Source organism: Oncorhynchus kisutch, linkage group LG5, assembly GCF_002021735.2.
Source record: "Oncorhynchus kisutch isolate 150728-3 linkage group LG5, Okis_V2, whole genome shotgun sequence".
Lineage (NCBI taxonomy): Eukaryota > Metazoa > Chordata > Actinopteri > Salmoniformes > Salmonidae > Oncorhynchus > Oncorhynchus kisutch.
In genome coordinates this window covers 38,292,106-38,318,864 of record NC_034178.2, presented here as the reverse complement: position 1 = coordinate 38,318,864, position 26,759 = coordinate 38,292,106, and the positions used below count along the sequence as shown (strand labels likewise).

Genomic DNA, 26,759 nt, shown 5'->3' with positions numbered 1-26,759 from the left:
AGAAAAAAAGGTATTTGTTTCATTACTGAAGTGTTTTATTTCAGTAATCACTTTCATCCATGTATGTATCAAAGGAAAAGAAGAAGTCATTATATACACAATAAGGGTCGCTTCTTCAGACAAACTACTGGTGTGGATACTGATACAACAGGGAAACGCCAGATCTCCCTCCCAAAGGTAACGCTGCACCCCATGTTACATGTTAATAACTCGGGACAGCTTCTGGACACGGTTGAGCAGTAGGTCCCCTTTCTTGATTGTCTCCTGGTACTGCCAATTCTTGCTATCAGGTCTGAAGGAAAGAAAATATAACGCTGAGCTCTGCCACTTTTAATATAGAAACCAATGTTTTACAGGCATGTGAAAATGTTATTCTTACCTGTTGGTTTCCACAATCTCGTTTACTTTGTCGATTTTGCAATGGAGGCGACCAGCAGCTATGAATCGGGAGAGTTCCCTGAGAGCGAAGGGAAAACAAATTAAGACCAATAATCATTGTCTTCTGATAGGCAGCATCATTCCTATGCGACTCGAAGTCCTCAACCAATGGCGTAGTCGCTGATTTAAGACAACCTCCAGGATAGGCATTAATAAACTCAGCAAAAAAAGAAATATTTTTCAGAACCCTGTCTTTCAAAGAATTCGTAAAAATCAAAAACCCTTCATTGTAAAGGGTTTAAACTCTTGTTTCCCATGCTTGTTCGATGCACCTGCAGAACAGTCATTAAGACACTAACAGCTTACAGACGGTAGGCAATTAAGGTCACAATTATGAAAACTTAGGACAGTAAAAGAGCCTTTCTACTGACTGAAAAACACCAAAAGAAAGATGCCCAGGGTCCCTGCACACCTGCGTGAATGTGCCATAGGCATGAGGACTGCAGATGTGGCCAGGGCAATAAATTGCTATGTCCGAAACTGTGAGACGCCTAAGACATCGCTACAGGATGGACAGCTGATCGTCCTCGCAGTGGCTGACCACCTGTAACAACACCTGCTCAGGATCGGAACATCCGAACATCACACCTGCGGGACAGGTACAGGATGGCAACAACAACTGCCTGAGTTAGACCCGAAATGCACAATCCCTCCAGACTGTCAGCAAGAGGCTGGGCTTGTAGGCCTGTTGTAAGGCAGGTCTTCACCAGACATCACCGGCAACAACATCGCCTATGTGCACAAATCCACCGTCGCTGGACCAGACAGGACTGGCAAAAAGTGCTCTTCACTGACGAGTCGCGGTTTTGTCTCACCAGGGGTGATGGTCAGATTTGCGTTTATCATCAAAGGAATGAGCGGGATCGATTTGGAGGTGGAGGGTCACAGCGTCATCGGACTGAGCTTGTTACAGGGAAGACATCTTCCTCTCTCATGTGGTACCCTTCCTGCAGGCTCATCCTGACATGACCCTGCCACCAGGGTCATGACAATGCCACCAGCCATACTGCTTGTTCTGTGTGCGATTTCCTGCAATACAGGAATGTCAGTGTTCTGCCATGGCCAGCGAAGAGCCCGGATCTCAATCCCATTGAGCACGCCTGGGACCTGTTGGACCGGAGGGTGAGGGCTAGGGCCATTCCTCCCAGAAATGTCCGGGAACTTGCAGGTGCCTTGGTGGAAGAGTGGGGTAACATCTCACAGCAAGAACTGGCAACTCTGGTGCAGTCCATGAGGAGGAGATGCACTGCAGGGACACATTATTCAATGTCTGTGGAACTTGTTCAGGTTATGTCTCAGTTGTTGAATCTTATGTTCATACAAATATTTACACATGTTAGGTTTGCTGAAAATAAACGCACTTGAAAGTGAGTGGACGTTTCTTTTGCTGAGGTTAGGTATTGTGGGTACAGGATGAGGTAGACGTGAGACTCACTGGTCAATGAACTCTGTACTGACTCCAAAGGCCTCAGCCATGTAGCCCAGGGTGAGTGAGCGGTAGGACTCCAGGAGCTGGCTGTAAGCATGGATACGCATCTCCCTCACGTAGTAACGGTAGTGAGGGGCAAACAACCAGTCCTTCTTCATATCCTGCTCCACCGTGGCTGCAGAGGGGACAGAGACAAACAAGTTTACAACTGAGGAATGAGGCGAAGTGAAACACGCATGTCCACTCACTGGCTGCAGACATCAGCGCGCTTCGGCTTTGCTTTTTATAAGCCTAAACGAGGGGTGTCTCACCCAGTGACTGGAAGAAGACAGAGTAGCGACACTCGTAGAGGGAGAAGAGGTACTGCCGGACAGCAGGGAGACTGTGCAGCACCTCCAGGATCTCTGCTCCCTTTATCACCTGGGGGAGAGGGAGAACAACACATTAGTCCACAGGAGATGCTATATTTATGCCAGAACTGGAAATCTACCAGTTATATAAAGATTTGTCTTCACTTATTAAAAGTATTATTTTCTGCAAGTACACCGTCTTAAAACGACCAACTCTTGAATGACGTAGGCACATGGATGACACCACCACCGTGGCTCCTGCTACCAACCTTTTCTCTGAGGTCGGGCCTCTTCAGGGCAATCATGCAGACGTAGACAGTGTACGTGACGAAGGTCTTGTAATCCATGAGCTCATAGGAGGTGAAGGTAGACACTGTGTCCAGGAAGAGCTCAGCAGCCTGTTTAAAGTCACGGATGGCCACACAGTACAGGCCCTGGTACACCTTGAGACGGTTCCTCCTGTCCCAGTCACCCCCCTCCTCAATAAGGCTGTGCAGACACAAACAAGGTCACTGAAATGACAATGCTTTCAAAATACGAGGATATAGAAAACAATGGCTTACAACACAATGGAATGGCAGACAAAATGCTATGAAAAACACCCAAACAGGCCTAAACAGTTACTGCAAATATAATTCTTAGAATAGATAGTGAGTGAGGACCCCTAATGGCATGTCATCATAAAGTAGTGAATGCAGAGAGAAGTAGCCCCTTTTAGGCAAACTACCTTTTAGCTTTCTCAGTGTTGCGTGTGATGAGGTCACTGTCCATATAGAACAGTCCAATCCTTAGCAGGTAGAACACAATGTCTAGTCGATGTCCCAGGGCCACAGTCTTATCAAAGGTCTTCCTGAAGGCAGTCAAAGCGTCCTCCTGTGGAATTAAAGTTAGTAGCTTGTTTAATTGAGCTAATGATGTACATGCATGGCTAGGTTGGACTGAAGAGTCCAGGGGATTACAGAGGCAGATTATTGCTTTATAAGTATAACATGTGTAGCTCTACAATGAGCTATGGGCTGACACTTGTTTTGTATGAGGTCAAATGGTACTAACAAATAACATGGTTTCGTACTCCATGGCCTCTGCTCTGAATGTAGTAGCTGATTAATGCAAAACTCACTTTATTCCCGATTCGGATTAGATATTCAGCTCTAGCCATCATTGCATCTCGGATTTCACTCTCCCCGAGGTTCTTCTCCGCATCTTCCAGGACATCATCCAGGCGTTTCAGCTCGTCCTCGTTGGCCTTCTTCATCTTATTCAGCAGGTCTGTGTCAAGTTGCCACTTCAGGTCTTTACACAGGCTTTCATAGTAAGGTGCCATATCTGTAACAAGAGACAATTCATCATCAGCTATTGTGGCTAGCTAGCTACAACTTGACGGTTGTAACTTTATTTGGCAACATGCTAACGTTAGACATTTGTATTTAACCAGTATATTACCGTTATCGGGTTGATTAGCTAGTTATAATACCTTGTATTGAATAGCTAACTGAGCGGCAGCTAGGTTAGCAGTTTGATATATGTCCGACAGTGACGCAAGCTAGAGACGTTGGTTACCCATGCTAGTTTGTCGACCAGAACTACCTTGTTATCTAGCTAGCTAACGTTATTTTTGTTGGTTTATTTACGAGGTAGAAGCCAAAACTCACTGTTCTCTTTGATCGAGTCCATGAGCTCAGTTTTAACTTTATCATCTTGTCGGTGACCGTCCATCGTGAGCAAAAATTTCAGCTGTGCTATCCTAAGATCAGGGTTTTTAGGCAGACCCTCTTCTTCCAGGTTTTCCAACGGCATTTTGTCTAGTATAAAAGCAAAGTAATGAGCGCAGATATTTTCTGTTTGTGACAACAATGTCAGGTATCTTCTGCTAGTTTGCTAACAATGACTTGTGAAAACACTGGTCTGCCACTTCCGCTGTACGCCGCCGAGTTGAGAACGTCAGACGTTACGCGGTGAGAACGTGCTGCCCTCGTCTGGCTCATAAAGGAATGTCCGCCGAGCACACAAAGACTGCCAAATGATCTCATTATAAAGCAGGTCTGTAACAATTGATCACTCAAAAGATATATATATTTCGCCAGATAGTTTTCTTACTTTCTAAAACATATACAGCGATGAGTACTGTGTCAGAGATAGCGACTCAGGGGTTGAAAGGTAAGTCCCCACTGAGATGTAAAACATGAATCTTATTCCTAAAAATATCTAACAAAGCAATTGTCTGGTGTACATGCAGACATAAATAAGTGTGTTACATGGAACTCTCAAGATACACAGAATGGAGACTTTGCTGAGACCTGGTAGGAACAATTTTGATGATTTAAAAAGGACATGCTTTTTCATATCTGTATTACTATATATAATTATTAGTTATTATGAGAAACAATTAAACTGTTGAAACCATGATTTAAACATATTTATAAACTGGGTGGTTCGAGCCCTGAATGCTGATTGGCTGACAGCCGTGGTATATCAGACCATATACCATGGGTATGACAAAACAGTTATTTTTAATACTCTAATTACGTTGCTTGCGTGTTTATAATCGCAATAAGGCATCTCGGGGGTTTGTGGTATATGGCCAATATGGGTGGCTATTTTGAAGAATCTAAAATATATTTATATTTTATTAACACTTTTTTGGTTACTAGATGATTCTATATGTGTTATTTCATAGTTTTGATGTCTTCACTATTATTCTACAATGTAGAAAATGTCCAAATAAAGAATAACCCTTGAACTTTTGACTGGTACGGTATATATTAAAACTTGTTTGGGATAGGGGGCAGCATTTTCACTTTTGGATGAATAGCGTGCCCAGAGTAAACTGCCTCCTACTCAGTCCAAGATGCTAATATACTAATATTATTATTAGTATTGGATATAAAACACTCTGAAGTTTCTAAAACAGTTTGAATGATGTCTGTGAGTATAACAGAACTCATATTGTAGGCAAAAACCTGAGAAAAAATCCAAACAGCTGTAGCTTCTACACCGTGCTTCTACACCTGCATTGCTTGCTGTTTGGGGTTTTAGGCTGGGTTTCTGTACAGCACTTTGAGATATCAGCTGATGTACGAAGGGCTATATAAATACATTTGATTTGATTTGGTGTTGTGTGTGTGGTTTCCCAGCTCTGCAGAGTCTGTGGGGTAGGGGTGAGGACAAGCTGGAGATGGAGGAGATGGTGTTGGAGTATGCTGCCATAAAGGGCGAGGCCTCTAAGAGTCTACTGGAGCTGCTGAGAGACAGAAGCTTCCGATGGCAGCTCATCACCATGGTGGTGGTGTACAGCCACATCCAGTTCTCTGGCATCACTGCAGTAAGCACAGCACACACCTCTGTCTTTTATCCCATATCTCAGGCGTGGGCACATATTTTTGCGGGCCAGAAAAATGTCTGTTATTTCTGCGTACTTTCTATCTAGTTTTAGACATTTAAGTCCAGGAGTGTTTTTTTAACCCAAAATAATAATTTCCCCAAAAAATTGAAATATTATTACTATTTTTTGCAAATCCCTCACGGGCTGCATTTAATCAGCTGTCGGGCCAGATGCTGCCCACGGGCCGTAGTTTTCCCACCCCATCCCTGCCATACCTACAGTACATCCTCTTCTTCTTTCCACCCTCTACCCTCAGATCAGTGTGTTCTCCTTTGACAGCTTCAAGGAGGCATGCATCCCCCTGAATAAGATCCGCTGTGTGATTTTGGGTGTTTTGTCTGAGGTCCCCACCTCCATCATCTGGATGTGTCACTGGGGAACATGGCCTACACTACAGGGGGTATACTATGATACCCCTCTGCAGTGTTGTAGTAATCAGTCCAGTCTCGAGACCACATATTGAGAGGTGCCCTCTGTTACTTCTACAAAGCATGTGCCCAGGCTAAAAATGTTCAAAGTAGAGTACTTCTTAATTAACTTGAAAATGTCACTGGTTAAGTGGTCATTAGACAACCATGATAAGGACTAATAAGTAATCAGTGAACAGTACAGGAGAGTGACCATAGGGAATGAAACACTGTCCCAGTGCAGGAATCCACCCCCAGTGCATACCGTGAAGGAGCTCCGTTAGGTAGAACATGTTTGTCACTAAGATGTGAATGCCACTCCTGAAGTCCTAAACAATAAATCATGTGTGAGCTCCTCTGGCTTTGCCATCCCCTAGGTGGAGGGAGGGGGGGAGTGATGGATGGGGAAGGTTCCGGACAAGTTCTGTTGTGTGCAATCATCCCCAGGGCCTGCTGATAATGCATGTGGGAGGAGAGCACTTCTCTGGGGGGCTTTGGGGTCATGTCTGCCATCATGATATGAATCACCATCACTCTCAAACTGATGGTTAGGTCTTGAACCTTCAACTCTCCTGCACTGTGACAAACTTACAGTAAGGGGACCTAGGGGGATGATACGTGGAAGAGACAGTTTTGGTCAAAATACCAACATTACATTGCTGTGATCATCAATGGGTGATTGGTCAGATGCATCCTGTCCTGTTGCCTGTGGTATTCCTAGCTGTAGTGTTGCCATCTCTCACACAAGAGATTTATCCAATCATGCCAGCCTGCAGCGTTTGTCTTCACTGGAATCCTGTGCTGGGACTAGTCTTCCCCTTTCTGATTGTAAGTCTATAGTCCATCATCAATATACTGCACCTCTATATGTATTAAATTCATGTAGGACAGCAGAACACTTTGGAATGAAGTATTGTTACAGTATATAACTTTTTTTTATAATGCTTACCAATTGAGATACAATATGATTTCCTGAACACAATTCACATTGTTCTACACTATGAAGGTTTGATACCCCAGAGATATCAGGCATACAGTAGTTCCATACTTTGAACATCATATTAAAACCTTTTTCTATCATCTCATAATTACTTTTGTTCAGTCTGTGTAAAAAGCTGAGCTCTAATTGAGGTACCAGTGGAATTATATAAAATTGAAAGGTTTCACATAGCCATGAGTAGAACAATAGGCCAGGACTATTTAATCACAGGCTCTCAGCCAACCGTCCAAGTTGTTCCCCTGACTATTGGAGCGCTAGGAACTCACCTGCCTCTTCTCTTAACCACAGGAGCTGCTCAAGTCGTTCAGCTTTGTGCTGTTCACCTGCATGTGTCTGTTGGCGTCACTCTGTCTTCTTCTACCTACTGGAGACCAAGGGGAAAACCCTCCTGGAGATCTCAGGGAGTTTAAAAACATCACTCTGTGTGTAAAACCCCTCTCACATGACAAGACCCTGGAGACAAAGTTAGAAAAACTGTTGGAAGCAAAATAACTGAGATGTATTATACTCTGTCTGAGTTGTTTAGTTTGTATTTTAGTATTGTCCATCCTATATATTTATACTGTGCATTCACAGCCATATACCATATTCAATAAAAACATGTAAAAGTCTTATATCTGAATGAGTTTTATGGACCGATTGGATATAATAAAATGCTGTTTACTCTGATTTCTTTCAAAATCCCTTTTCAAATGGTGGTTCAATTACTTGTAAAGTCCTAAAACAAATGTTATTTCCAACTTTTGTTATATGACCTCACAGAAAGCTGTATGGTCTAATGTTCTTCTGTTTTCCTGAGGTTCATAGCAGGACATTTCTAAGACAAATATGCACTCTCTTTATCTCTCAATGTATCATATACACACACATGCACCACATAAAATCCACCCTAACGCTGATTTCTTGCAGACTCATTAGTAAAAACCTGTCGACCTAACCGATACCCATGGCCAACGTGAGGGACTCCCTCAGCCTCTTAGCTGGCTCTTTGTGCATAATGATGTGGCTGGGTCTTTGAGGGTTGGCTTTTCCAGTATGGTCCTTGAGCTGTTGGCTCTTTGAGGGGCTCCCCTTATCACTGGCTGCCAGCTGCTGCTGGGCACAGGGTCTTCATTAGCAGTTAAATGTGCTGGGTGCACAGCTCCCGTTCAGGGATGGGGAATGATTGACATTATCTTGGCTGGGGTGAGATGGTGTATCGGCGTCCCGCTGTTTGCATTGTCTCTAGAGGGGATTAACTAGAGGATTAATTAGAGCTACCATAGTGACGCCTAACCATCTTTCCCCATAGACCTGCCTGCCTGGTCACTGCCTGGCCAATGGGCTGCTTTTACTGTTTAATGGAACATGCTGACACTGAGGTAAATATAATAGACACATAGAGCAGGTATTTCAGTCTGAGCATTTGTGTCAAATAAACAGTATCCATGACACATGCAATGTGCTATATCGAAACTGTAAACTAAACTGTCAATAGTAGTAGATTGATCTTGGGAAGATGAACGCCCAATTTTGGCATGTGTAAGTGTGAGGGATAGACAAAAGTGGTTTATTATCTCTAGTGCTGTAGTAAAATATAAAAAGACATAACAACTTTCTAGTGCTGTAGTGACATCATGTTCTCGACAGATGGCAGAGTTTCTCTGCATTGTGAAAACAACTTGATTCAAGGCATGATAGCACAGAGTTGAATCTTCTACCGTAGGTAAGGAGAACATTACTGAACCATGCCGTGGCACTGTAATACATTCATGCTAACATATTAACATCTTCTCTGATGGCATTAGTGATAAAAATAGGTTTGGTTGACTGATACTGCTTCTCAATGCTTCACAATACGACAGTACTGTGTGCCTCTGAGAATGTATTTATTTGAAAGGCCAATCTCCATCCTTTACTCTTATCCCTGCTCCACCATGTTGAGCGCTCAGGAGCAATATTGCAAACGAAACCTGCAAGGCATATTCATGGTAGTTCTGTAAAATGACCTAGTTTGGATGTACGTGACTGCAACCGTTCATATAGACTCCTGGCCACACTGATATATAGTACCTCAAACTTGTTTGAATTGTTCAGTGACCGTTTAAAGACTATTTAAAAGCACAAACTAGGATGGGACCAAACAACATAATGGCAACCCTGTACGAACCACTCTGAGTAATGAGTGCCAGCCTGGTGGTGAATAAAGAAAATGATGTCCTGGAAGAACATCACAGACACTCTCTGGCTCATTTACATCTGAGGACTAAAGTGGTCCACCCATCAATAGAGGGGGGGGGGGGGTGTAGAGTGGAAGAGAAGAGTGTGTGAACGATGGAGAATAATATGATGTAGTTGTGGCGATTTAGTACAGGTGGCACACAGATGGGACACGGACCCGGTTAATGAGTCACTGCCAGAGGGCCTGGGGACGTGACATCATGAACCAGACGGAGCCCTCTGGCACTGCTGGATAAAGGTACCCGGTGTGCCACTCCACATTACCATGAGATGCTTCCCAGTCGTTTGATCTGTGGATTACTACCCACCCCCAAGCTGGCACAGTTTCACTGTGGATGTGGCAGATCAGGAAACAAGACATTATTAAATATTTATTTAACTAGGCAAGTCAGTAAAGAACAAATCCTTATTTACAATGACGGCCTACCCAGGCCAAACCCTAACGACGCTGGTCCAATTGTGAGACACCCCATATGCTGCATGCAAATTTAACCAGGACCCCAGAATCATTATATTACTGATGTAGTGCTGTAAATATACACAGAGTATACCAAACATTAGGAACACCTTCCCTCAGAACAGTGCCAGTTTGTCGGGGCATGGACTATGGTGTTGAAAGCGTTCCACAGGGATGCTGGTCCATGTTGACTCCAATGCTTCCCACAGTTGTGTCAAGTTCATTGGATGTCCCTCTGGTGGTGGAACCCAGCAGCATTGCAGTTCTTGAGACAAACCGGTGCACCTGGCACCTACTACCATACCCTGTTCAAAGGCACTTACATGTTTTTGTCTTATCCATTCACCCTCTGAATGGCACACATACACAATCCATATCTCAATTGTCTCAAGGCTTAAAAAATCCTTCTTTAACCTGTCTCCTCCCCTTCATCTACACTGATTGAAGTGGAATTAACAGGTGACATCAGTAAGGGATCATAGCTTTCACCTGGTCAGTCTATGTCAGGGAAAGAGCAGGTGTTCTTAATGTTTTATACACTCAGTGTATATTATACATGACATGATGGCTGATAATCCCTTTTATTATTGTCCAACCTAGTAGACTAATACGTACTGAGATGCAGGTTAAAGCCTGGATTAAAGTGAGCGTTAAAGCAAGGCTGTGGATGGAAGACAGGGCAAAGGCCTGGGTTGAGGATGAGGCCTGGGTTGAGGATGAGGCCTGGGTTGAGGATGAGGCCTGGGTTGGCACTAAGCTTCAGCTGATGTTTGGGGTTGAGCTGAGGTGAGGTCCAAGTCTTACCTGCTATGATCTTGACTGGGACACCTCATAATTGCACACGTTGGTATGTAGGTAGGTAGCTGGAATGAGATGTGGGTCCAGTACTGTATGTCCCAGGTTCTAATCTGAAACTGGGTGAGAGTTAAAGCAGTGAGGCCTGGTGATGGGGGGATGCCCAGTGTGCATGTAACAGATGGTGTTAATACCAAACAGAGGGCTTACTGTCACCCTGTATTAAAGGGATACTTCAGGATTTTGGCAATGAAGCCCTTTATCTACTTCCCCAGATTCAGACAAACTTGTAGAATCCCTTTTTAGGTCTCTGACATAAATGCAATGACTGGAAGTTAAAACAATGACTGGAAGTCTAACTGCTACCATGCGAGTAGATACCATGGACTTCCAGTCATTGCACTAAGGCTACTTGGCATTGGCTCTACCTATAACTTCCTTCATACTGGACAGAGACCTAAAATTGGTATCCACAAGTTCATCTGAATCTGGGGAAGTACAGTACCAGTCAAAAGTTTGGACACACCTATTCATTCAAGTTAAAAAAATGTACATTGTAGAATAATAGTGAAGACATCAAAACTATGAAATAATACATTCGGAATCATTTTGCATTCTTCAAAGTAGCCCCCCTTTGGCTTTGACAGCTTTGGACACTCTTGGCATTCTCTCAACCAGCTTTACCTAGAATGCTTTTCCAACAGTCTTGAAGGAGTTCCCACATATTCTGAGCACTTGTTGGCTGCTTTTCCTTCACTCTGCGGTCCAACTCATCCCAAACCATCTCAATTGGGTTGAGGTCGGGTGATTGTGGACGCCAGGTCATCTGATGCAACATTCCATCACTCTCCATCTTTGTCAAACAGCCTTTACACTGCCTGGAGGTGTGTTAGGTCATTGTCCTGTTGAAAACAAATAATAGTCCCACTAAGCGCAACCAGGTTGGATGGTGTATTGCTGCAGAATGCTGTGGTAGCCATGCTGGTTAAGTGTGCATTAAATTCAAAATAAATTACCAACAGTGTCACCGGCACTGACACACCATCACACCTCCTCCTCCATGCTTCACGGAGGGGAACCACACATGCGGAGATCATCCGTTCACCTACTCTGCGTCTCACAAAGACACAGCAGTTGGAACCAAAAATCTAATTTGGATTCATCAGACTAAAGGACAGATTTCCATCGGTCTAATGTCCATTGCTCATGTTTCTTGGCCCAAGCAAGTCTCTTCTTCTTAGTGTTGTCCTTTAGTAGTGGTTTCTTTGCAGCAATTTGACCATGAAGGCCTGATTCACACAGTCTCCTCTGAACAGTGGTTCTTGAGATGTGTCTGTTACTTGAACTCTGTGAAGCATTTATTTGGACTGCAATTTCTGAGGTTGGTAACTCTAATGAACTTATCGTCTGCAGCAGAGGTAACTCTGGGTCTTCCTTTCCTGTGGCGGTCGTCATGGTGCTTGATGATTGAAGAAACTTGACATTTTCCAGATTGACTGACCTCCATGTCTTCAAATAATGAAGGACTGTCATTTATATTTACTTATTTGAGCTGTTCTTGCCATAGTATGGACTTGGTCTTTTACCAAATGGGGCTATCTTCTGTATACCACCCCTACCTTGTCACAACCCAACCGATTGGCTCAAACGCATAGAGAAGGAAAGAAATTCCCCAAATTAACTTTTACCAAGGCACACCTGTTAATTGAAATACATTCCAGGTGACTACCTCATGAAGCTGGTTTAAAGAAGACCAAGAGTGTGCAAAGCTGTCATCAAGGCAAAGGGTGGCTACTTTGAAGAATCTCAAATATAAAATATATTTTGAACACTTTTCTAGTTACTACATGATTCCATGTATTATTTCATATTTTTGATGTTTTCACTATTATTCCACAATGTAGAAAATAGTAAAAAACTAGAAAAACCCTGTAATGAGTAGGTGTGTCCAAACTTTTGACTGGTACTGTAGATAAAGAGCTTCATTGCCAAAATCCCGAGATAAACACACCATCCTCATCAACACACCATCGGGACAGCCAAAGGCTCTCATGCACAACTATGTGAAGGAGTGTGTCCAGTCTTTTAAGAGAGGACTCTGCGTGGTCACCAGAAAAGGAAATCCCCTCCTGCCCTCCTGAACCTCAGGCACGATTATGGGTTTTAGTCAGCAGAATATAGAGAGAGCCTGCAAATCTCTCTTTATCAATATAATCAACATCTGAGGTTGACAAATTGCAGAGTGTAGCCTTTCATTGTTTTGTCTCTTTTCGCCTTCCAACAGTCATTTCATCCCACATTGATTCATCAATTCCGATGTCAGTTACTATCAAAGGTCAGGTATCAGGCTACCTATATCGCTGTGCAGTGTGTGTGTGTGGACTGACACTGCGTTGTTAGGGTGACTTCTTACCATGGTAATTGGACACACATGACGAGGGGTAGATGGTCAGTAAAGCCTCAGCCATTCCTGTCACGCGTCTTCTATTCACCAGCCTGGGCCCCCGTGTGTGTGTATCTATATGCTGTGTGTGTGTGTGCGCCGAGTGTGATAACACACCAGCATTCTTCAGTTGTAAATAATTGAATCAGGCTATTTAAGTCCCCTCAGAGCGGAGCTGTAATTCGGTGCAGTTTTGCTCTTAAGGACCGGTAATTATGCCTGTTAGGGACTTCCAATACATCTCAAGACCTTCACTTCTTTCTCCAAGTAGGGAACCAGTTACATCTGTGCTGCTAGACATGTCGAGACAAGGTGCTGTATGAAAAGGCACATTTTCCAATGAAAATCCGGAGACCAACTTCTCTCCACATGCCTAAAGTGATCGAATACTCTCTTGCTATATACAGTATCAGTCAAAGGTTTGGACACACCTACTCATTCCAGGGTTTTTCTTTATTTTTTTTACATTGTAGAATAACAGTGAAGACATCAAAACTATGAAAAAACACATGGAATCATATAGTAACCAAAAAAGTGTTTTATATTTGAGATTTTTCAAATTAGCCACCCTTCTTCTTGATGACAGCTTTGCACACTCTTGGCATTCTCTCAACCAGCTTCATGAGGTAGTCACCTGGAATTAATTTAAATTAACAGGAGTGCCTTGTTAAAAGTTCATTTGTGGATTTTCTTTCCCTCTTGATGCCAATCAGTTGTGTTGTGATAAGTTAGAGGTGCTATACAGGAAATGGTCAGTCAATCCGGAAAATTTCAAGAACTTTCTTCAAGTGCAGTCGCAAAAACCATCAAGCACTATGATGAAACTGGCTCTCATGAGTTCCGCCACAGGAAAGGAAGACCCAGAGTTACCTCTGCTGCAGAGGATAAGTTCATTAGAGTTAACTGCACCTCAGATTCCAGCCCAAATAAATGCTTCACGGAGTTCAAGTAACAGACACATCTCAACATCAACTGTTCAGAGGAGACTGTGTGAATCAGGCCTTCATGGTCAAATTGTTGCAAAGAAACCACTACTAAAGGACACCGATAAGAAGAAGAGACTTGCTTGGGCCAAGAAACACAAGCAATGGACATTAGACCGGTGGAAATCTATCATTTGGTCTGTCTTCAAGGCAAAGGGTGGCTACTTTGAAGAACCTAAAATATACACTATATTTAGATTTGTTTAACACTTTTTTGGTTACTACATGACTACATGTGTGTTATTTCATAGTGTTGATAGTCAAAATAAAGAAAAACCCTTGAATGAGAGGGTGTGACCGAACTCTTGACTGGTACTGTGTATGTAAACAAATGATAAAAAGTCATTATTGTGAATTATAAAAGTCATTTTTTTGAGGACACTCAAGTGAGTTAACACATTCAGTACTCTCTGCCTCTGGGATCCCAGCAGAGACAGGAGAGTTCTCCATCTTTATGTCTCAGCTGTCCATCTGACCACCATCCCACGTGCATACCTCATAGTTAACCAAGACACAGCGTAGTGTTCTCAGAACAGAACCATCTCTGACACACTAGAATAGAAAGATGTGTTCTGTGTGCATCGCTGGGCAATGTGGTAGTGTTAACAGTCATGGTCATGATCCAGGAACAAGCTCTGGGATTCAGACTCTCTCTGCGTTTCATCCAATGAAGATCTCTGTCCTCTAACTTTAACGTTGTCACTTGACCCCGAGTGCCGTGCATGCCTGGGCCAGTGGAATGGGAGGAACATTGGTTAATTGGCTGTCACATTCTAAAGACATTCTATTTATAGTAATCGGAATGCTCTTCATGAGCCCTAAACTGAAAACAAGAGAGAGCCAGTCAGAAGCACAAACAGACATAACAGATACACCTTGGTTAGCAGTTTCCACAGTAACAGGTGGTCTATCACATAACTGAAGTGCTTGACTTCTTTTCACTCTCTTTGTTGGCCTGGAGTACTTGAGCTTTATTTGAAATATGTAATAGTCATTAGCTTGGGCAGGATCAACTTAATTCTACAAATAATATGCAAATTGAAAGACAAGCTTTTCTGGAGTTGGCATGCTTTGGATGTTACATACTTTGACACATATTGTGCTTTTCACAAGCCCCCAAACAAACACCATATGATAAACACGTATAGAAGTATCCAAACCGCATTCCCATAAGAGTGTACTGTGTATGACATAGACCACGACATTCAGTAAGACAAATAACATGTTAGAACCACTAACTAGAGACATATATTTAGAATAAATATATGGGTCTGGATACTGGTCATTGATCATATTGGGTTGAGTGAGTTTATCCATCCACAGAGATGTGTGGTCTCTCCAGTAGGTGTATTCTGCCCAGAGTCAGCCAGTCCCCAGTGGACCAGACCACTGGACCAGACCACTGTTCACTGTCAGACAACACAACTCAGGGATTGTCCTCTATAGTGCAGCCCAGAAAGCATATGGCCACAATCTGTGGCACTTCTGACAGCATCTTAGCTCTGCTTTAATTAAACACATGGAAAACCCACAGACTCTCTCTCAGTGCCAAACCATCGTCACACTGCCTGACAGTACAACCCCTCTGTCCTTGGAAAATGCCCTGCAGGTCTGAGAAGAAATCAATTCATTAATATGTAAATGAATATATGGGTTGGGTTGATGAAGTAAGACTGTGCTCTGATGAGTTTGAAATTAGCTTCTGCTACCCTTTGAATGGAAGCCATGTGTTCAGTTAGATCAATACTGGAGATAGAGGCTTTTTAGTTTTGTTTTCCAAGACTCATTACTTTGGAAACAATGATGCAGTGACAATGAGCATCTCTCCAGGTATGAGTTAGGCAGTGGCAGCAGAGGGGTGAAGAAGTATGTGACGATGGAGGCGGGGTGATCCAGAGATTTTTGCATTTTTCAAACACCTGAAACCGCTTCTTCCTGAAATCTAAAGCCATAATCATTATGCCTAATTATATGTAAATATATGTCTATTTTTCTGCATAGTAACCTAAGTATCTCTCTTTACCTGTTCAATTGTCATTTAAACCAAGTAAAGAAGCTTTTCTGGTCAAATCTAGGTAAAAGATTGAAGGTAATGTGAGTTTGAGTACATTTAGCAATTGCTTGCTTTATTAAAGTCTAGCTAACTTGCTAGTAGGCATGCCAGCTAAGATAGTTAGACAAGCTACTCTAAATTGATTGATAGCCTGAAATGGCTTGGTGGCTAGTTATGTTGGAAGATTGGGAACTTATCTAGCTGGCTAGTTAAATCTAACTTCATAAAATTGCTTGGTGGCTAGTATTACAGAGAAACAACAAAACACTTGTGATATATTTATTCATCAAGAAGGAATCAATTGGCTACATAGCTTGATCACATGAATTTGCAAAAAAAACTCCTACCCATCACCGCTCAAATCAAATCAAACGCTGTGTGTGCGTCACTCTACTCTCTCCTCCTCCTGCACCTAGTCCAGTCAGTGTGCCCCCTCTAAAATACAGCTGACAAATCTTTTTTGCAAACAATGATGATATATTGTGGGCTTAAAAATTAAGTTTAGTAATTCATTTGATAACTGAGAAATACAAAAAAACAAGACAAATCTGGGCATGACACCAGTGGCCCAGTAAAAAAGGCTAAAAAAATACATAATCGCTCATTTGTCAGGACAGTAATGTGTCTCGTGTTTGTGCAGCTGTTTTGGTCATAACAGTCAACAAAATGAAAACTCCTGACCACCGCAAAGTATATATGAACACTGGAAGACATGCTATCTAAAGGAACCCACATAAACACACTAATTCACCCCACGTCAGTAGCATCCCCCTGGGCAAAAACGGATTGAATCGACGTTGTTTCCACATCATTTCAAACCCCAAAATCAATATGACGACGTTGAACCAATGTGGAAAATGAATTGGATTTGCAAAAAGTAATCTGCGTAAGGGAATTTGTATTTTTGTCACCCACATTTGATCTAAATCCAATGACGTGATTGTTTTGATTTCACATTAGTTGACAACCAAATGTAAATCAAAACTAGACGTTGAATTGACATCTGTGCCCAGTGGGATTGGTCTTTACTCACTTTTAATCTAGTGTGTGTAGTTAAATACCTGGTTTTGAGACCTGCGGTAGAAGGGAGGGGGCCAGAGTCTTAGCTACTGTAATCCTCTGACCACATGGACATCAGACACGAGCCAATTTAGAACCCTGTCACTTCACCTTTCAAAACACAAACTTGACCTGGAGCTCTTTTAAGTGTACATGTAGAGAATTAAAACGATGAGAGAAGTAAACTACTCCTGTTGTTTTGGATGTAAAGGTTGTATTCATGGAGGAGATAGCTTGTGAATTACAAATTGTACTTCAGTAAAGCCCATTTGAATCGCATCCATAGTTATTCATGCGTTAATCCATAGAGATGCATCAGCAGCACATTATCTGGGTTTATATGATTAGTTCAGTTACAGCTCACAGACATCTGTTTGCAAACAATGCCACAAAGGCCCAATAGTCACAGTATTTATATCACTTCATGACCTCATGGGGGAATGACATTTACTGAGGGGTGACTTTTTAATCAGCGCTTTCGCCACGTTTTCATTCATTTATGTGTTGAGCAGATGGAGAGGGTGACTGTTCACTGTCAGACAAATGATCACACGAACACACCAGTCTCTAGTGAGGGAACGGACACCTGTCAATCTCTGTCTGAAATACTATTTTATTCCAATGCAGGACCACATCAACAAATTACGGGCATGCATTTTCTAGTCCTACATTATAGATATTCAATACATAAATGGTTCTATCCATACAAAATATAAAAATATGTGGGACCTCATTTACATAGTATTTACATTGCTTCCTTAATTTAGTGAATTTATTCATTCATTTACTTATATACAGTACAGCCTATAAACTTGAGTACACTGGTATATACCTAAATCACATTGCATGAAAAAGCTGGACCTTACTGAATTGTCTGGACCTTACTGTTGCTGCATGGAAATGACATTATTATTACGATTGCACGTTGGCTTTGATAAATATGGTGACAGACAAGCAGAGTGCAGTGTGACAGTCAGAGAAATAGAATCAATAATCAGGATAACTTGTTCTGAAACATTACATGGATAAACATGCAAAACATTTGTGCTGTTAACCGTTTACCCAACTGCATATCAAAACACTGTCAACCTCACAATACTCAACAACTTCAGAAGTCTGTTTCTCTTCTCTGAACAGATGAACTATGTTCGCTTATACTGGGGGAGGGAGGGCACTTTCTCTTGACTCTTTCCATGGTGTGAATTTTAAGAGATTATGCAGTTCTTGCTTTTCCGGCGTTTGCGGGTGTGCAGCTGTCCCCCTCTGCTGCTCATTTGGTGCGGTCCGCCCACCCCCGTGGAGCTGTACTTGTGGAGGAGCTCCTGGCTGCTCAGGTACCTCAGCTGCACGGGCCTAGGAATGGGCTCTCCCAGGAAGTAACCCTCGTCCTCCGACTCAGACGATGAAGAGCAGGTGGAGCACCACTCGTCCTCATCCTCGTAGTCGTCCCAGGTGTAGGGCCCAGCGAGACGGCGGTGGGCACTGGGCTTCTGCAGGGTGAGGTCAGAGGTGGTGCGAGGGCACTGCCTAAATGGCTCCGGCCCCCTGCACCTCCCCCCTGCACTCCCAAATGTGTCCCTAGCGCCCCGCGGAGGGGGAAACTGGTCATAGTCCTCTCTGACTCTCAGCTGGGGCCTCTCCCTGCGCTCAGCGGCCAGGTGCAGGGCGTTCTCCGAGCGGGAGCGTCTGGAGCGACGGGAGTGGTGGTGATTGTGTCTCCGGCGCTGAGGGGTGTCTTCAGGGGCAGCCATGTCCGGGCCCTCTCCTCGTCTCCGCGTGCGCTCGCTGATGGGCGGGAGGCGGGCAGCGTTGGCGCTGCTCACCAGGCTGACCCTGTCCTCCTCCTGGTAGGTGAAGCCAGCTGGCAGGTGGCTCATGCCCATCCCCAGGCCTGGGGGCTCACAGTACTGCAGAGGATACTGCACCTGCACTGGGGGCTCCAGCTCCATGTAGGGCTGGCCTGAGGTGAGGCTGTGCATGGAGTCAGAGCTGTGGAACTGGACCGAGGAGTTGAGGGTGCCCATGTTGCTCTTCTCTGACACGTTCATGCCAGAGTCTTTGCTCAGGTCGGGCATGGAGAAACGAGACAGGTGCTCCTGACGCTTCCCTCCTCCATCTGCTGATGTTCCTTCAGAGAAACAACAGGCGGGTTAGTCAGTGGTTAACTTCATCAGTTATCCTCATTGTTATCATTATTATGTCAATAAATCTCATAACCATTGACATAATTATGAGAAAGGCATACAGTAAGTAATTAGCTTTGGATTGGTTGCAGTATTCTGTGAGAAATAAATGTCCTAAGCAGTTAAATATATTGCTTCAAATACAATCACATTAATTAATCTTCCCTCCATGGTGAATCTGGAAGAGTTACCTGTAGCGTTAGACAGGGCCAGTGACTCCATGGAACCCCTGGGTGTCTGCTCTAGGGGAGTGAGCTGCTCCGTGAAGCTAAGTGAGCTGATGGGGTTCCTGCTGCGCCCCATCTGGGGAGGCCCCACCTCCCTGTCCCTCTGGAACACATGCAGACTGACTGAGCGCTTGTCAGAGAAGCCGTTGTGGTAGGACAAGCCGTGGGGTACGTCAAAGCTTTGCTGGGGTTTCAGTTTGGGGGGATAGTAGTCCTCTGAACTCTGATGGAACCAGTTCTCATTCATAGAGCGGCCTTTCAGGGCTGAGATGGGCGGCCTCTTGGTGACACCCGTCTCCTTGGACCTGTGGTTTGGTTGGTTGCCCTGCCCGGGGGAGGTGGAGTTATATGCAGTCCTGACGTTGCATTGGCTGAGCAGATGGAGTGGGGTGGGTGTTGCTGTGGGGTCTGATCGGCCCTCGTAGGGGTACGTGTCACGCCCCTGTCCCTGGCTCTTCCATGCGGGCGGCTCGCGGGTCAAACTGGGCGTCTGGCTGGACAGACTCAGCAGGTCCATCTGTAAGGAGAGAGGGTCCACCTCACCCGAACACCTCCCTGCCTGGCCCCCGTTCTTTCCAGCCTTGGAGCTGCGGCGGGACTCTCGAGTGGAGCGTGCGCTCTGGAAGGCGGAGTCTGAGGAGTCTGACCCGTTAGGCTCCTCCCCCAGGCTGCAGGAGCGCGAGCAGAAGATCTGTCCATGTTTGGGCAGGAAGGGGCGACCTAAGAGGGAGCTCTTACAGCGGGCACAGCAGAAACAGCCCTCTGTGGCGTGCCAGTGCTGCCCGTCATATGTCATCTGGCCCTGGTCAATGCCTGAGGGACAGAGGGGAAAAACACTTATAGGCCAAAATGTTAATGGAAAGGAACTCTTTTGCTCTGTAATGAGTCAATGCCTGCAACAGAGAACCACCAAGACTAATCATTGTGGAAATACTGTAGGTACGGAATGTGAAAGATAAAGTGCTATAAGCAGCAAGGCAAATTAAGGCTAATCAAATACAAAACATCAGCTAAATACTCTAGAGGGAGAACTCCCTTATCAAAAGATATAGATATCGTCCATAAACTGGAAAATGTTCCAACTCCATTTTAATAGGAAATGAGTTGGAAGTTCTAAGTAAACCTGAGTGAAGAAAGGCCCTGGGGCTACAACACTTTTACAACACAGTTTAGGGTTAAACTCATTATGTAACATGCATTGCATTTGAAGTATGTTTGCAGTTGCCAGGGAGAACAGTCCTCGGCTAATGGCTGCCATCTGGTTTCAAATGGTTTCTGATGGTTTCAATTTATAATCAGTATTACTCAAATACTTTCTGTATCCTGTATAACAAATAATTACAGAGCTGCATGTCTGTTTGCTGAGGGCCGTGCCAGATCACAGCCTGGGATCCTGTTGAGGGATAAGCAAGCGGCACTCTGGACTGAGAGGAAGGCACAGAGGTGGCACTGGTCCCACTGGTGATAAGGCGCTAGGGTTACCCGGTGACAAGTTGTCCTGCTTGGTTTGGTTAACGTAGAGAAAGTGACCTTGTGAAAATGTATATCTACTGAATCTTGTATATCAACTGATCTTTTCCCCCTTTGTGAAAACGCTGTTGAGTTCATCTAGTCTGTTTTAAAAGACGCTACTTGTATCCGTGCCGTGAGGTATCTGCATGCCAGTGTTAAATCATAGACGGTTAAATTCTACTAAAAGCATGTCATCTTTGCAGCATATTTCTCCCTGAAATGTTTCTCCAAAAGCTCAATCCAGATCATTCCTCTGTTCTTCTTAACATTACTGAAATCTTGCAGCTGAAATTGCGTCCTATTTGTCTTGCTTGACGTATGCCAGTGCTTTAGCTCTCTAGATTACAGCTCGTGTTGTTGGATCGAGGGCCCTGCGTTGGCTCTGGTGGATGTGCGGCGTACCGATGTGCTCTCCACAGGAGTCACAGTACTCTGCGTAGAGGGACTCGAAACAGCTGCAGCAGTAGGGCCGGCCCTCCTTCATGATGTACCGCTGGCCGCCCAGCACCGTCTCACACTCGAAACAGCAGAAGTGCTTCATGTGCCAGTGCCTGCCCTCCGCCTCCGTGCACTCGTCCGCAAAGATGATCTACAGACGGAGAGAGGGAAGAGAGGAGAGAGGGAAGAGAGGAGAGAGGGAAGAGAGGAGAGAGGGATGAGAGGAGAGCGGGAAGAGAGGAGAGCGGGATGAGGACGGTATCCTTTATCATGCTGCTTTTCTCTGAGATGAGAGGCCCTGTTCACCCTATTACAGAAAATGACAGGACAAAGGCTCAAAGGCCTGGCTGTCTGCTACCGTAGACCTCTCTCTATCCCTCCCCATACTGACAGACAATGTCCTACTGTATTACACCATCCACTCTGTCCCCTCTTTGGGATCGTGTGTATGGAGATCTACTGAAAATCCATGTTTAATTATTCCCATGTTATAGCACTGTATTTCAATATACCAGATAGGAAAACAGAGGAGGCCTATATTTAAACCATCTACTGTTTTACATGGCAGTTAGTGTCACTAGCACTTATAGTAGTCAACATACTATTTGTTGTACTTCTGTCATGTGTGTGGATGAGTATGGGAAGGCCTAGACATGTTTGAGTCTCAGAGAGGATTGCTGGGGCCCGGCACATAACGAAAAACTTTACAATTCACATACATTTAAAAACACGAACATGTAGTGTGTGTGTGCATCTATCAGCTACACATACATGCAAGTACATGCACACGACAAGTAGGTCACATGGGGAGACGCGTTGTGCCGTGAAGACTTCAAGTGTTGCTTTATTAGATAAAAAAAAAAACTGGTTCTCTGTTCACTTGCGCTATATGAGATGGAAGAGAGTTACACTCATGGCTCTGTGGAATACTGTACGTTTCCTTTCATTTGTTCTGGACCTGGGGACTGTGAAAATGCCCCTGGTGGGGTAAGTGTGTGTGTCAGTGCTGTGTGTAAGTTACCCATGCAATCCATTTGGAATTCCCAACACGTTTCTTATAAAACCAAGAAGTGACACAGTCAGTCTTTCCTCAACACTAAGCCAAGAGAGACTGGCATGTAGTATAGCACTAATATTATCCCTCTGATTACAATGAAGACCAAGACGTGTGGCTCTGTTCTGGGCCAACTGCAGATTTTTCTTGCTGCACTTGACAATATGACTGGACAATAATCAAAATAAGATTTTAAAAAAAATCGAGCCTGCAGGACTTGCTTCTTGGAGTGTGATGACAAAAAAGCAAGACCTTCTCTTACCAAACATTGAATCTATAGGTTTTGACCATGACGGTTTACAATCTAAGGTAACACCAAGTCATTTAGTCTCCTCAACTTGTTCAACAGCCACGCCATTCATTACCAGAGTCAGCTGAGGTCTAACACTTAGGCAATGATTTGTACCAAATACAATGCTCTTAGTTTTAGAGATGTTCTGGACCAGTTTATTATTGGCCACCCATTCCAAAACAGACTGCAACTCTTTGTTAAGGGTTTCAGTGACTTCATTCGCTGTGGTTGCTGATGCGTATATGGTTGTATCAGCAGCATACATGGACACACATGCTTTGTTCACCCACGACTGTGTGGCCGCGAACAACTCCAACACCATCATTAAGTTTCCAGATGACGACAGCCAATCACCAACAACATTGGGACAGCCTATAGGGAGGTCAGAGACCTGGAAGTGTGGTGCCAGGACAACAACCTCTCCCTCAACGTGGGCAAGACAAAAGGCGCTTATTGTGGACTACAGGAAACGGAGGACCGAACACGCCTCCATTCACATCGACGAGTTTCTCTGTGTCCACATCACTAAGGAACTATCATGGTCCAAACATACCAACATAGTTGTGAAGAGGGCACGACAATGCCTCTTCCCCCTCAGGAGGCTGAAAAGACTTGGCATGGGCCCTCAGATCCTCAAAGTTACACAGCTGCACCATTAAGAGCATCTTGATGGGCTGCATCACCGTTTGGTATGGCAACTGCTCGGCATCCAGCTATAAGGTGCTACAGAGGGTAGTGCTTACATCCCAGTACATCACTGGGGCCGAACTCCCTGCCATCCAGAACCTCTATACCAGGTGGTGTCAGAGGAAGGCCCTTAAAATTGTCAAAGACTCCAGCCACCCAAGTCATAGACTGTTCTCTCTGCTACCGCACAACATGCGGTACCGGAGCACCAAGTCTGTAACCAAAAGGCTTCTTAACAGATTCTACTCCCAGGCAATAAGCCAGCTGAACAGTTAATCAAATTTCTACCAGGACTATTTACATTGACCACCTAATTTATTTATTCATTCATTTTTTTTGCACTGACTCCCTTGCACTGGCTCTATGCACACTCACTAGACTACCCACACACTCATACATACTACACCGACACTCCAACACACACTCACACACACTGCTGCCACTCTATCCTGATTGCCGAGTCACTTTTACCCCTACATACTGTATTACCTCAACTACCTCGTACCCCTGCACATTGACACTGTATGGTACTCCTTGTAAACTCTGAAAAAAAAAAAACGTCCTCTCACTGTCAACTGCATTTATTTTCAGCAAACTTGTGTAAATATTTGTATGAACATAAGATTCAACAACTGAGACAAACTAAACAAGTTCTTCAGACATGTGACTAACAGAAATTGAATAATGTGTCCCTGAACAAAGGGGGGCGGGTCAAAATCAAAAGTAACAGTCAATGCAGCTGGTGGCCACACCAGATACTAAGTACTGCAGTGCATCTCCTCCTCATGGACTGCACCACAATTGCCAGTTCTTGCTGTGAGATGTTACCCCCACTCTTCCTCCAAGGCACCTGCAAGTTCCCAGACATTTCTGGGGGTAATGGCCCTGGCCCCAGCCCTCACCCTCCGATCCAACAGGTCCCAGACGTGCTCAATGGGATTGAGATTCGGGCTCTTCGCTGGCCATGGCAGAACACTGACATTCCGGCCTTGCAGGAAATCACGCACAGAACTAGCAGTATGGCTGGTGGCATTGTCATGCTGGAGGGTCATGTCAGGATGAACCTGCAGGAAGTGTACCACGAGGGAGGAAAATGTCTTCCCGTAACGCACAGCATTGAGATTGCCTGCAATGACAACAAGCACAGTCCGATGATGCTGTGACACACCGCCTCAGACCATGACGGACCCTCCACATCTTGGTGTAACGCTCATTCCTTCGACGATAAATGCAAATCCGACCATCCCCCATGGTGAGACAAAACCGCGACTTGTCAGTGAAGAGCACTTTTTGCCAGTCCTGTCTGGTCCAGCGACGGTGGGTTTTTGCCCATAGGCGACGTTGTTGCCAGTGATGTCTAGTGAGGACCTGCCTTACAACGGGCTTACAAGCCCTCAGTCCAGCATCTCTCAGCCTATTGCGGACAGCCTGAGCACTGATGGAGGGATTGTGCATTCCTGGTGTAACTCGGGCAGTTGTTGTTGCCATCCTGTACCTGTCCCATAGGTGTGATGCTCGGATGTGCCGATCCTGTGCAGGTGTTGTTACACGTGGTCTGCCACTGCGAGGACGATCAGCTGTCCATCCTGTAGCGATGTCTTAGGCGTCTAACAGTTTCGGACATAGCAATTTATTGCCCTGGCCACATCTGCAGTCCTCATGCCTCCTTGCAGCATGCCTAAGGCACGTTCACGCAGATGAGCAGGGACCCTGGTCATCTTTCTTTTGGTGTTTTTCAGAGTCAGTAGAAAGGCCTCTTTAGTGTCCTAAGTTGTCATAATTGTGACCTTAATTGCCTACTGTCTGTAAGCTGTTAGTGTCTTAATGACCGTTCCACAGGTGCATGTTCATTAATTGTTTATGGTTAATTGAACAAGCATGGGAAACAGTGTTTAAACCCTTTACAAAGAAGATCTGTGAAGGTATTTGGATTTTAACGAATTATGTTTAAAGACAGGGTCCTGAAAAGGGAGACGTTTCTTTTTTTGCTGAGTTTATATAGCATCGCTGTTGTTTTATTGTGTTACTATTGATTTTTTTAATTGAGCAAATATTTGTCTTACATTTTAACTCTGCACTTTTGGGAATGGGCTCATAAGTAAACATTTCACTGTTATGTCTACACCCGTTGTATTCAGTGCATGTGACCAATACAATGTGATTTGTGTTTAGCAGGGTCTGCTCCTACCTCGTCGCAGGCAGAGCAGCGTGGTTTGAGTCTCTCTGCGTGGTGCCGACCACAGTAGATCTTCCCTTCCTGGTAGAAGTAGATGAGGTCCACCAGCAGCTCGTCACACATGCTGCACACGAAGCAGCCAGGGTGCCAACACACGCCGTGGCCCGCCCGCGACGCAAACACTGCAATGTCACCCTCCGTTTATCTGCCCTCCACACTGGTAGAGAGAGAGAGATGGTAGAGGAGAGAGAGAGAGAGAGAGAGAGAGAGAGAGAGAGAGATGGTAGAGGAGAGAGAGATGGTAGAGGAGAGAGAGAGAGAGGGTAGAGGAGAGAGAGAGAGAGGGTAGAGGAGAGAGAGAGAGAGAGAGAGGGTAGAGGAGAGAGAGAGAGAGAGAGGGTAGAGGAGAGAGAGAGTAGAGGAGAGAGAGAGAGAGAGAGGGTAGAGGAGAGAGAGAGAGAGAGAGAGAGAGGAGAGTAGAGGAGAGAGAGAGGGTAGAGGAGAGAGAGAGAGGGTAGAGGAGAGAGAGAGAGAGAGAGAGATGGTAGAGGAGAGAGAGAGAGAGAGAGAGATGGTAGAGGAGAGAGAGAGATGGTAGAGGGAGAGAGAGAGATGGTAGAGGAGAGAGAGAGATGGTAGAGGAGAGAGAGAGAGGGTAGAGAGAGAGAGAGATGGTAGAGGAGAGAGAGAGATGGTAGAGGAGAGAGAGAGAGAGAGAGAGGGGTAGAGGAGAGAGAGAGAGAGATGGTAGAGGAGAGAGAGGGTAGAGGAGAGAGAGAGAGGGTAGAGGAGAGAGAGGGTAGCAGGAGAGAGAGAGAGAGAGAGAGGGTAGAGGGAGAGAGAGAGAGATGGTAGAGGAGAGAGAGAGATGGTAGAGGAGAGAGAGAGGGTAGAGGAGAGAGAGAGAGAGAGGGTAGAGGAGAGAGAGAGAGAGAGAGAGGGTAGAGGAGAGAGAGAGAGAGTAGAGGAGAGAGAGAGAGAGAGAGGGGAGAGGAGAGAGAGAGTAGAGGAGAGAGAGAGAGAGGAGAGGTAGAGGAGAGAGAGAGATGGTAGAGGAGAGAGAGAGATGGTAGAGGAGAGAGAGAGATGGTAGAGGAGAGAGAGAGATGGTAGAGGAGAGAGAGAGAGAGAGAGAGAGAGAGGGTAGAGGAGAGAGAGAGAGAGAGAGAGAGAT

General features: G+C 44.7%; 2 protein-coding genes and 1 long non-coding RNA gene across 3 annotated transcripts in view; 1 reads left to right on the top strand and 2 right to left on the bottom strand.

Annotated features, from left to right (window-relative positions):
* Positions 1-11: 11 nt before the first annotated feature.
* LOC109891014 (26S proteasome non-ATPase regulatory subunit 6) lies at positions 12-4,195 on the bottom strand. The gene is made up of 8 exons (XM_020483249.2): positions 3,870-4,195; positions 3,338-3,543; positions 2,945-3,090; positions 2,487-2,706; positions 2,179-2,287; positions 1,874-2,042; positions 380-457; positions 12-292 (listed from the first exon to the last, which is right to left on the bottom strand). The coding sequence occupies exons 1-8, from the start codon at positions 4,012-4,014 to the stop codon at positions 196-198; spliced, it is 1,170 nt and encodes a 389-aa protein (XP_020338838.1). The 5' UTR covers positions 4,015-4,195; the 3' UTR covers positions 12-195.
* On the top strand, positions 4,157-7,609 carry LOC116374200 (uncharacterized). Its single transcript, XR_004210015.1, has 3 exons — positions 4,157-4,257; positions 5,352-5,539; positions 7,295-7,609. It is a non-coding gene; the product is annotated as an uncharacterized LOC116374200 (long non-coding RNA).
* Positions 7,610-16,222: 8,613 nt separating this feature from the next.
* LOC109891012 (prickle-like protein 2) overlaps positions 16,223-26,759 on the bottom strand; it is a 118,453-nt gene continuing 107,916 nt past the window's right edge. The window contains 5 exon segments of the mRNA XM_031825015.1: positions 16,223-19,144; positions 19,391-20,239; positions 21,341-21,527; positions 25,598-25,780; positions 25,782-25,802. Coding sequence (XP_031680875.1) covers positions 18,222-19,144; positions 19,391-20,239; positions 21,341-21,527; positions 25,598-25,780; positions 25,782-25,802 — 2,163 coding nt within the window. The 3' untranslated portion in view covers positions 16,223-18,221.

What these genes read in the sequence shown, in the direction of transcription:
- LOC109891014 (XM_020483249.2), bottom strand. Translation starts at nt 4,014, where the DNA reads ATGCCGTTGGAAAACCTGGAAGAAGAGGGTCTGCCTAAAAACCCTGAT. An exon ending in GGACTCGATCAAAGAGAACA is followed by an intron (nt 3,544 to 3,869) that starts GTGAGTTTTGGC and finishes CTCTTGTTACAG; the next exon opens with ATATGGCACCTTACTATGAA. An exon ending in AACACTGAGAAAGCTAAAAG is followed by an intron (nt 2,707 to 2,944) that starts GTAGTTTGCCTA and finishes GTGTCTGCACAG; the next exon opens with CCTTATTGAGGAGGGGGGTG.